The 11,254-nt window shown below is 42.5% G+C and overlaps 1 protein-coding gene across 2 annotated transcripts in view; it reads left to right on the top strand.

Moving 5' to 3' along the window:
* Positions 1–2,387: 2,387 nt before the first annotated feature.
* bcl2l11 (BCL2 like 11) overlaps positions 2,388–11,254 on the top strand; it is a 24,483-nt gene continuing 15,616 nt past the window's right edge. The window contains exons 1-3 of one of the 2 annotated variants that reach the window (XM_023415704.2): positions 2,388–2,715; positions 5,246–5,688; positions 10,637–10,758. In XM_023415704.2, the coding sequence (XP_023271472.1) occupies positions 2,699–2,715; positions 5,246–5,688; positions 10,637–10,758 (582 nt within the window). In that variant the 5' untranslated portion in view covers positions 2,388–2,698. Of the gene's footprint in view, positions 2,716–3,583; positions 4,290–5,245; positions 5,689–10,636; positions 10,759–11,254 lie in introns of those variants that run through there. The other variant, XM_087176459.1, reaches the window with a different exon arrangement.

Raw genomic sequence — 11,254 nt, 5'->3', positions numbered from 1 at the left:
CTTGCATTCATTTTTCTATTTCTCCTCTCTGCGTCTGACTAACTAACTCCATAGCATTCGACATCCAATCAATAGGAAACTGCCAACCATGTGACCATGGCGGTGCCTTTTTATCATCATTTTTGGATGTGAAATTCTGGCATGGTGCAAAGTTTAGTGAACTGTCCCATCAACATAGTGTATGTCAAAGTTGCAGTGGGTGATGTACTGGAGATGGACTAACGTGTAAACTGACAAACTGACAGATGTGCAAAGAAACTGAGAAGGCAAGAAACTTCTCGTCCACAAAAACTTCAGCAGGTCACCTGCTGGACACAAAGCTGGATGCAGGCTAAGGATGTTTGCAATAAGCAGGTTTTCCTCAGGCAAACATACACACATACATAACATAGAGTGGACACAGAGACTAATATGAACGCGTCAGTGTTGGAGCCTATGTATTCTTGTTCTTTAGTTCCACAGTGCTAATAAAGAGTCAGCGCCAGAATCACTTGAGCCAGTGAAGTAAATGTCTAGGTTTAAGTCTAGTAGTAAACAAAATTGAAACGACCGGAAATCTGACTCTTGCCTTTCAGGACAGGAGGAAGTAAGGGGATGTGATTATAAAGCTGCAAAGTCCACAGAGGGAGGAGGTCGGTTGGATGGTTGGATGGGTCAAGAAACTATCGGACTTTAACACAGGAGATCACTGTTAGTTTCCTGTTTCCTACTAACGGTTGGCGTTGGGCATTCCCTGACCTTAATTGTGTAGTTTTTTATTGTAACTGGGATGGCAGAGACCCCCTAACCTTAATCAAGTACGAATCCAAAACAAGAGCTTCCCGCAAACCAATTTTATTTTGTGCTTAAATCTAACTAATCCTTAACCGTAGCAGTGTAAAATCAGAAAACAGTTGTAATTCTTTTAATGTGTCTGGTCGATATATTGGCATCAAATCAGAAAGTCGTTCTGGAGGGCATGGAGCAGCAACGTGCTCTGTTGTTTAATTTAGAGGACTTCCTGACTTAGGAATATGTAAAGGGTAACGCAGGACGATGTGTCTTGATATGTGAACATAAGAGATGAGGTGGAGGATAAGAGGCCACAACATGTGTAAATAACAGCTGCAGCCTAACCTGTTATCAGAAAAACAGACATATGGATAATAGCACATCACACACACACATCCAGGGGCTACACACTGAACCTCACATACAGTGTCAAAGTAAACAGTGCGAGGAAGTATAGCCAGCAGAGGTCACTGTATTCTACCAGAAAACAGTCACATTGTTCACTGAATTTCCTCTGATTTTCAGAGACACATGTGAGTCTCTCTTTAGAAACATAAATATGGCATCAGCAGAGCTCTTAGGGTGATTCATAACTGCAGTAGTAGCTCCTACTGCGTTCTGCTGTCATGCCAACAGTCATACTGGGTTCTTCTTTCATGCCAACAGTCATATAGTCACAATGTAGGCGCCAGTTTCATCCAAATTATGAATGTCTCAATATCAAACACACGCTCAGCTTTGTCAGGCGGTGCATGAGTAGAATGGTGGGTTCAAAGAGAATCTGTGGATCGGACAAATCTGATGTTGTATTTAATCTCACGGTGGAGTCTGTGTTTAGTGGAGCTTTGTGTCATTTTGAAAACTAATCAGACATAATGGTTTGGATGGTGGATTTGACAAGTTGAAGCATCATAGCGTTGCTCTAGCACAAGACATTACTGCACTTTAACCTTTTTGTCCCAAAAGAAAATGATACCTGAAACGTGTGAGCAGACACACACCTGCAACTGTGGATAGCTGCAAAAAGAACACAAAATGCTCTCCAAAGGTTTCATGAGTGTTTTTGTGACCAATTTTGTCATGTTTCACATAATGACTAAGCTGAAGAGCAGGATATTACTTTTCTACCAGGGAAGTCATGACTCCAGGTGGACATCATTAAAGCCTCTGAGCATTACAGACTAATTACAGGATTTATCAGTAGGCTACTTTATCACACTCGAAAATCAAGTTGATTGATGTTTTTGAGACATCTTTGAGTAGAGCACACTTAATCTTGTCACTCTTCTATTGTGCATGCAGCACGTGGCCAAGATCTGCTTAGAATTAGTTTGTAGCGTGCAACTGAAACACAGCTAGAGACAAAGTGTTAGACATACAGTCAAGACACAGAGAAAAACAATGAGTCTAACAGAAGTTGCATTTTTTTTGTTGTTGTTGTTGCTACCTTTGTTTCGATCACTTTTGTTTCTGTCAGACACTGGAGCCAGTGAGGTCTCATGTGACAGCAGGGGGAGACTGAGAGCCAAGAGAGAGACCACACCCAGCAGTAGGTGGATCGTAGTTTGGAGGAGGAGCAGTCATATCAGCAAAGCGCAGTCACTAGCTTTTTGTACCACAGTACCACATTCACACAAGGAGAGGGGAAGGAAACATCAGTGCAGACAAAAGAGAGCTGGAGGTGTTTACCCCTGCAGTGGGTTCCACACGGATTATTCAGCCATTCTTCCCTCAGCAAACCTTGCTCTGGGATTTATGTCACTTTCGACTTTTATTTTTTTGTTTTACTCTTGGAAGTTCATGTATTGCTCACTTTGGACCAGTGGATCCTATTTGGACTCGCATTGAAATTATTTTAGCCATTTATATTACAGCCAGCTTTACATCGTGGTGTTCTCGGGGCCAGTGGTTATGTCCCGCAACTGACATGCAACCTCCGTCCAGGTGAGTTTTGTTTGTTTGTTTTTTGTGTTTTGTTTTTTGCTTTTACAAGAGCTTACCGGCATGTCAGCTGTCACACTGCAAGCAGTCGGACTCATTCTTCCTTAATGTTTAATTGCATTGTTTTTAAAATACACGAAATAAGTAACGAATTTGCTCTTGCACTGTAACGCTTTTTCTTACCGGGAAATGTCACTGTGCTCTTACTGAAGGATGTCTGTCATGCGTAAAAGGTGGCTCAAACTGAATTTAATTGACTACGGCGTTTTCCTTTTCTCCCACACACCTCTAATACTCGAGTCAGAGTTTAATGCAGCCGTTTCCTACTGTATGCAGCTTTCTTCTATTATATCAGGAGAGATTTTGGCGCATGTTAGAGCGTTTTTACAGTGTTCATCTGACTGTGCCGGTATGTTTGGCAGTGCATGGCCCCAGCTTTAGTTCCTTTTATGAACCCCATAACCCATTAGTCGAGCGTATTTTACCCGGGATAAAAGCTGCGTGGGTCTAGATGACACATGCCGATGCAGGTCGCTTTGTCACCAGGGGTGCAGAGAATAAATTGCATTTTATTTGCTTTATTTGCATAGTGTGCAGGGTTGTTTTTTTTAGTTTTTTTTTTTTTTATCAGGCATTATGCGTCATACACCTTTCTCAGCAACGGCAAGACTTACACGATGATGTGATGTTTTCCTTCTCAGCAGTTCAGCCGATTTCTCTCCCTGTATCAGAAAGTGTTTGCCTTGTTATGATAGAGTTCACTGAGTTCAGCCGCCCCATGATTAACCTCTGTATTTCAGGATACGGGTTAGATTTTTCACTCCCATTCAGGCAAGTGCACAGGTCGCTTTCCTGGTTTTAATACTTGTGTTGACGGGCAATTACCGGAATGTAATGTATAGCCCAAATTCGGCACTTCTCTGTGACGAGTTGAGTGTGCGCTCCGTCCTGCTGGAGGCGCACATGCACCGCTGGGCTTTTGAAGATGAACGATACAAATGTAGGGAGCATCATGCTGTAGGAGCACACATCCACGTGACAGCGGCAGAATTATTTTAATATCTTTGTCTGAATAGTAACATGAAACCTTATCGTTTGATCTGAAATGCCAAAATGTCAGTCTGGGTTTTTTTTAAATTTTTTTATTATTGTTCTGGTAAGACTTGACTTTTCTGTCATCGCCCACGGAGACAGAAACTACAACCTACCTCTCAATCTTTATACAGTGACGGTGCAGACGTGCTGCTGGACGAATCTCGTTAAACGTTTAGTGCCGTGACACCTGACCGAAAGCCTTGTTTGGTATTTTTTGGCGGAGTTCCTTTCCTCCATCTGCTTTTCCCTCTCTCTCGGCGAGGCGGCAGCCGGCACGTTTTGGTGCCATTTCTCTCCGTGCCGCCTGAGACGCTCAATATCGCTCCTCTCAGCGCTCGGATCTGCACCGAAACACACAGGGAAAGTTTACATTTTCGTAAGGCTGGAGGACAGTCTTCAGGTCCAGTTAAAGCGCGGCTGTTGACGCAGTCTCTGTGCGTAAAAATGCGTAAAAAGCAAAAGGATTACCAGTTACATCAAAGGTGCGTAAAAGTGTTTGTCGGTACATTGAGACTTGGTGCTTGAAACTAGTTGGTTATAATTTTCGGTCATTTTGGCACAGAAGTAGGTCACTGCCGCTGGGAATCCGTGCGCTGAGGAAGCTTTAGTCTGGACAAACAGGAAGCGCAGTAACAAGCATCATTTATAGTCCCATTATTTGATTGTCACGTTGAGTCTGAAATACTTTAAATGACATTAGTGTTAGATTTTTTATTCCCATTGCAAATTGGTGTTTTTAAATAAACTTTCTTACAAAAGAAATATCTGCAAAATCTTTATCTTGATTCAATAAATTGAAATGAAAGATTGTTGATGTAGTTGAACATGAGATTGCCAGACTGACTGGTCTGTATACGCGGATTTCTTTCATGCTCTTAGTATGTGACGCAGTTGAAGTTACTCCGGCCGCTTCCTTCATGCCTGATTATTTTTTTTCCTCGCAAGTCAAACAAAGATCTGCTGCAATCAGCAACTTCTGCCAAACAATGGAGACGCACTGGGAGGCTAGTTTGGACAGGAAGCCTGGGATACCGCCAGAGCAGGAACACATTCACTGCACACAAACTAGTCAAACGGTCACTACACAACTCCGAGCGCCTCTATGGGTGTCACCTGTATTGGGAAGTGAGCTAGAATATGACCAAGTGTCTTAAAAGACAAACCTATCGGTCAGTTTGTTGGCAAGTCCGCTTTTATTTTACAAAAAAGTCGGTGCGCTGGTCATCGCGATTTCCCTGTGAAATTAATCAGATTGAAGTGACAGAAATCCCGCAGTTCTAGAGGACAAACAAGAATCTACGAGGTCCAGTCCTGAAGCAGCACTGTGCTGTCACATAGCCAGCTGCAGCTCCCGATGCAGCAGAGACGCGAGGCTGTAGGCTGTTTGGGCAGAGTGATGAAAGCCCAGGCTGACGGTGCCGCTCTATTCATCCAACAGACCACAAAACCGGTCCGATGGCTCGACCGCAGTAACGGCAAGAGGGGAGAGCGAAGGGGATCCACCACTCGTCGGTGCCGCTGGAGCCCCGGCGCAAAACCCCAGTTCGAAAGACAGCGGCGAGCGGAGCCTTGGCCACCTCGGCTCCACCGGAGAAGGAGAGCCAGACTCGCCGCCCCGGTGCAGAACCATAGCCACCTCTCCTGGCAACAGCCTAGGCGTGTTTCAAAAGAGGTCTATATTCAGCTACCCTCGTCGCTCGTCCAGTGGATATTTCTCCTTCGACAGCGACTCGCTACCGACCTCCCCGCTCTCCCCGAGGCCAGCCACGGCTGAACGAACCACGCAGACCCCGAGCCCCACCAGCCAGGTGATGAAACACGCCTTGCAGCGCATGGCGGAGGCGCACGGCGGAGGAGCGAGGATGCAGCAGCAGCAGCACGGTGAGCACAGGCACTTTGCATGTATAAGCGATGACTAACAGCCAATACTCTAAATACACGCAGGTAGAAGAGGTTGAAATTTGCCATCACAAATTCCTCTGACAAGTTTTGAATTATAAATAAAGCTTCAATTGTACTAAAACATTATACTTATTTCCGTCATTGCAGTGTCCACATTTTTTTCTTGTCCTTAAAAAACAATTATGCCTAAAAAAAAAAAAACAACAACTCAGGAACAATGCTTTTAATCATGTCTGAAATAATTTTCCCTCTACTAATTTTTATCAGCCAGAGTCAGTTTTAAGAGGGTGGTAACCTGCAGTTTGAAGTGTAAGTGTCAAAATGCATGAATGCTCTTTCTGATACTACATTAAAAAACACCTGCTGTGTGTGAAAGTGACTGGCCTGAAGCAGCCAGCACAAGCTGCTCTGACTGTTTCCACTATGAAATTTAGCTGCTGTTGCTGCTGCTGTGTGGGTGTGCAGCAAAATATGAAACCAGATAGGAGCCTAACACAAGCTCCCTGAAGCTTCCTCTATCAAAGATTTGGGGGTTTGGGCGGGTGGTGGTGGTGAATGTTAACAATGATTCAAAAGACGAACAAAAACATCCTGAGTATGTTTTCGTTCTCCCAGTAGATCTTACTCACGATGGAAGACTTTTTTCCACGAATCTTAATATTTTGCTACTCTCTCAGATGAGTTAGTCACGCTCATGTTTGTTCTCACAGTCTGATTTATTGACGACACCCAGCACACCTCACTTCCTTGGCTCTCAGGGGGAAATCTGACAATTTCAGGCTAAAACCTGCGCTTCTAAAACACACTAAGATGACTTCTCAGTGCTGCCAAACCCATTTCTGCTGATCCCCATGTTTTCATTCCATTGTAGTATTACTCTATTTCCTGTTGAGTAATGTCTACTGCCTTTGAGTGTGTAAAAACCTCCCAATGGGAGGATCCCACAGGATACATTTTAAGTCCAAACCTACAAGCCTACTCTCAGAAGAGATTCATAACCTATTTATTCAAAGAGTGATGTCCAACACATATTGGATAAAAATTGTGGGCAGTGTGGATTCCACGTGGCAAGTGAAATCTTGACCAAAAAACATATCTTAACCTGAAATAAACCTGGAACCTTACCAGCACAGAGAGCAGTAGTTTGCGTTAGCACTACGCGTTAGTGGTTGTGCTAATGCAACCTGTGTCAGCCGCTTCCAGTAACAAGCTAACAACTAACAAACAACAAATAAAAGATACTAACTCGTAACCGCTCTGATGCGTCTGCTAGCCGGTGATTTTGATCTGAGTGAGTCTCTCGGATGTTTTATCTAACTCTAACTTCACCTGTCAACCTAGCGCAAGCAGGCGGTTAAAGAAATTATTATCTTCACTCTTTTGTGTGCACACCTTTGGTCTTTTGGAGAGAAAAAACACAAAATGACACTTTATGATGTGACTTCATGAAGTATCTCAGCAGGAACAGGCTTTGTTAGACCTGCTGATGCTAGATTTTCATGGGATTGTGCTGAGTCAGATTCACAGGAAGGAAGAAGGGACTCGACTTTAAATCAAATTAAAGGGGCCACGCCCAAGGGTTTAGTGTATGTGTGTTTGTGTTTTCATAATGGTTGTCACACATATCCTGTTGTGAATGTTATGATCAGCTGATTTAAAATGCTACGTGTCACCAGTCAATCGATAATTCAATATCAGCCTGTCCTCATAAACTATGTAATATTAAGTGAAATGTTTTATGAAACTAAATTAGAAAACAAGAGATGAAGAGTGGGTTGCAGAGGTCTGGTAACATCACGTCCTTCTTACTCCTCACCCTCAGATTTTATTCACTTTCAAACTTCTAGTCTTCCGCCTGAACTGTATAGTGACTCATTTGAAGCACTTTATCAGATTTGGTGCCACAAAACGCTTTTTACAACTGTTTTCCACACATGCCGTAGTGGCATACTCTCCGAGATCTGATGTATGAAATCAGTGCACTTCCATTGTTTTATGACTACATCATAATCTTTGAATGTGACAGATCCATTCCCCGTAATCCAGCTGTACACGTGCAGTTTATTTGTTAGGTTTGATGTCTAGAATAAAATATAAAATCAAGTTTTGAGCTTATACTGACGAAGCCACCAAAGTGTTTGTTAGACGTTCATAATTTCTCAGCCTTCATCCTGTTTTATCTGAGCTGTTTATTTAGAATCATAAATAGAAAGAAGAGACACGCAAGTCTGTCACCTCCAGCAACAGCGTTTTAAAATAGTGCTCCAAAAACAAAACAAAAAGCCTCCTGCTTTTAGCTATGACGCTGTCGGCTAAAGTTGCCTCTCGTGTTGCTTGGTAACAAACAAAACTGCGCCGTAAGGCTGAGATTTGACCAAAAAAAACCAAAGCAGCTAACAGAGTGAATCCCCTCATAGTGTTGGCGCGATGGAACACAAATATATCCACTATGTAATAACATTGTTCTCTCATCCTTTTCCTCAGATTCCCACAATACAGCATAAAGCTCAGCGTTAACCTCTTTCATATGTAGGTGCATTTGTATTTTTTTTTTTTTTTATATTTTTTTTTTACAAGTGTAGTGACTGTTTGTGTGTAAAAACAGTAGCTGAGCTAAAACGTCCGAAAGCCTCAGTGTGCTGTGACCTCTGCGTCTATGACTCTTTTTATAATAGCAGTGATTAGCTGCACTGATTGCCTTGTGTCTGTTTTATTCTCTCTCAATGCAGCCAGACAAGACGGCGGTCAAAACAGACCAGCATGCGTGTGTGTACGTGTCATTCATTAAGTGCACCAATCAAATTAAGCCTGTGTGTGTGTGTGTGTGTGTGTGTGTGTGTGTGTGTGTGTGTGTGTGTGTGTGTGTGTGTGTGTGTAGCAGTCAAAATAGGCCTGCAGGTCTTTTGTAAGATGCAGACAGAAACCCTTCGCCTCTGATTCAATCCGCTACGTCCATCAGATATGACGGATAGGAGATAAACACACACACACACACACACTTCCAAAATACCTTACATTGTCTTCAACACAAAAGTCTCAGTTATCAAGAATGCCGGTCCGCCTGTGTGTTAGATAGAGCACCAGAGCTCTTGGAGCATCAGTGTATTTATCATAGCGTGATTATCACAACACTTCCTCATCCTGCAGCAGGAAGATCACACCTACAGTACAGTCAGGTTTCTTCAGTTTCAGCCAGAGTGAAACAGTCGACTTTGATGCATTTTTGTCTTTAGTGGATTTATATTCAGACGGTTTAATATAACACAACCTTGGGGGCAGGTTGCACAGAGCCAGATTTTGCCTGAGGCTTTGATCTAACAAATAAACTTTAGACAGAGATCTAAGATAGTTCGATAATCAAGACTCTTTTCATATTAAGATTTGTGTCTTTTGGAACAAGTTACAAAGAAAAAAATTCTTTGCCTTTCAGCTGCCTGACCTTCAGTATAAGCAATCCACAACTTGTGAGCCTTGTCATTTGGCAGCAGGATATGGTTCATGGTAGAGAATATGGAAGTGTATAGAACTTCTTAAAAAACTGCTAGAAGAATAAAAACTGCATGAATATGAACATGTGAGATATGTATAGTTAAATTAGGCTCTCGTCTGTTCCGTTGCTGTGGTCATTTTCCAGACTCCATGTGCAATACACAGTGTACAACTTAAATGTCTATGCCTTCTCTTCAAAGCAGCCTGGCTGTCCAACAATGCATCAAGTCAGTACAAAGGTCCAATGATCAAAAACAGTCAGTTCTCATTTGCATTGAACTATTCTGAGAGTAGCGGTGTAGCGAAAGGCTACAACCAACTATCGAGTCACTGCTAACGCGAGCTCTTCTTTTGTGTTCATACCAGTAATAACTGAATATGAGCACAAGTTTGGACCTTAATTTCAACTGCATCCTTGCTCTTCTACCTGTAAACATTTGCGTCTTGCAGTAAATTGGATTGCATTCGCACAGGAGACATTTTCAGTCATTTAGCTCCATAGCTCTGTGTCTCCAGTCTTGATGGATTAGCACGATGGATTAGTTGGAACGCGACTTCTTTGCTGTATCAGCATCTTCAATATTGGAGGATGTGAGAAATATTAAGTCTGGGTTTCATAACAGCGTGCATGAGTCATAAGCGGAGATCAGTAAGAGGTCAGAGCCTTTCATAGTCATAATGTAGTTCAGACTGAAAATATAAGAGATTAACCACGAAAATACACAATAGTGCGCACAAACACTCAGCTGGTCAGCCGATGGAGTGGTATTTCTCTACGTCTTTATGATGATGCCAGGGAGACATGCACATTAAATATTGTGGCTCTTTTCCTTTTTTTTCCTTTTTTTTTTTGAATGTGCTGCTCCCTGTCTAAACTATAAATTGACAACAATAGTAGAGGATGTTTGTCACTGTAAACATAAGGGCTTTGTGTCTGTTTTGTTGTTGTTTTTGATCTCACTACATGAGTAAGTACTCTGTACACTTCTCCTCTGTGGTTTTTATCATATCATATTGTGACTGCATCTTTTATAACATCAAATAAACTCAACTGGGCTGAAACTAAAAAGAAAGTCTTTACTCTGATGACGTGAACCACCTTCTTTCTGAATCTCACTCTGCTTGTCTTGTTGTTGTTTTTTCTTTTTGCCTGTGAAAATGAATCATGAATCATTTAATGTTACCAGTCATATTACAGATGTCTTGGAGCTGCAGTTTTGCAGTATTTTCTTGCCTAAACCACCAACCACACATAAAACTGTGGCTATTTGATTACATTTTGTTATGCTTCACATAAATGATCAAAATGCAGTTATTGCGGAAGTGTACTGAAACAATAACCAAACTAAAGTTAAAGCACATTAAGTTAAAAATTTGTAACATATAAGTTCTTGTGTCATATTCGCAATGACTCCATGTTTCTTCTTCTTTGTTTCAGAAAGCTCTCCCAGCCCCTCTAGCACACGGCAGCGAAACGCAGCAGGGGACATGCAGGCGGAGGCAGTCGGACAAGAGCTCCGACGCATCGGAGACGACTTTAATAGACTTCTCCTGTTAAGGGTCAGTCATCACAGATGGTGTGTGTGTGTGTGTGTGTGTGTGTGTGCGTGCGGGTGTGTGTGTGCGTGCGGGTGTGTGTGCGGGTGTGTGCGGGTGTGTGGTGGTGGAGGGGGGGTAGAGTAGAGAGAAACCACCCGCAACCACAACTGTGGAGCTCTTGAGCAAAATGCTGACAGCTGATTGGCTGACAGGAGTCTGTGGTTTGCTAACATGTAAATGACTTTTATCAAATCCAACTTCATTTTGTTATTATTGGGATAAGGTTTTATTTATATATTTTAAAAATTGATTAGTCAGTGTTTATCAAACCGCTGCAGTACAGAAATCCAAACAAAGCCCAAATCAAGTCAAGGCAACAGCTGTTTAACTGTGTGGATGCAAAGCAAGATGTTGCTAAAGTGAGCAATGTGCTCAGCAGGACATGAGATAAAAGAGAGAGCGCCAGAACTAAAATGTCCCTTAAATCCTGCCGTGGGTGATCTGAGGGAGCCTGTGA

This window comes from Seriola lalandi, unplaced genomic scaffold (assembly GCF_002814215.2).
Source record: "Seriola lalandi dorsalis isolate HSWRI2012SDOR001 ecotype SW California unplaced genomic scaffold, Sedor1 jcf7180002054556, whole genome shotgun sequence".
Classification (NCBI taxonomy): Eukaryota; Metazoa; Chordata; class Actinopteri; order Carangiformes; family Carangidae; genus Seriola; species Seriola lalandi.
The sequence above is the reverse complement of the archived record's forward strand: the minus strand, read 5'-3'. Positions and strand labels throughout refer to the sequence as shown.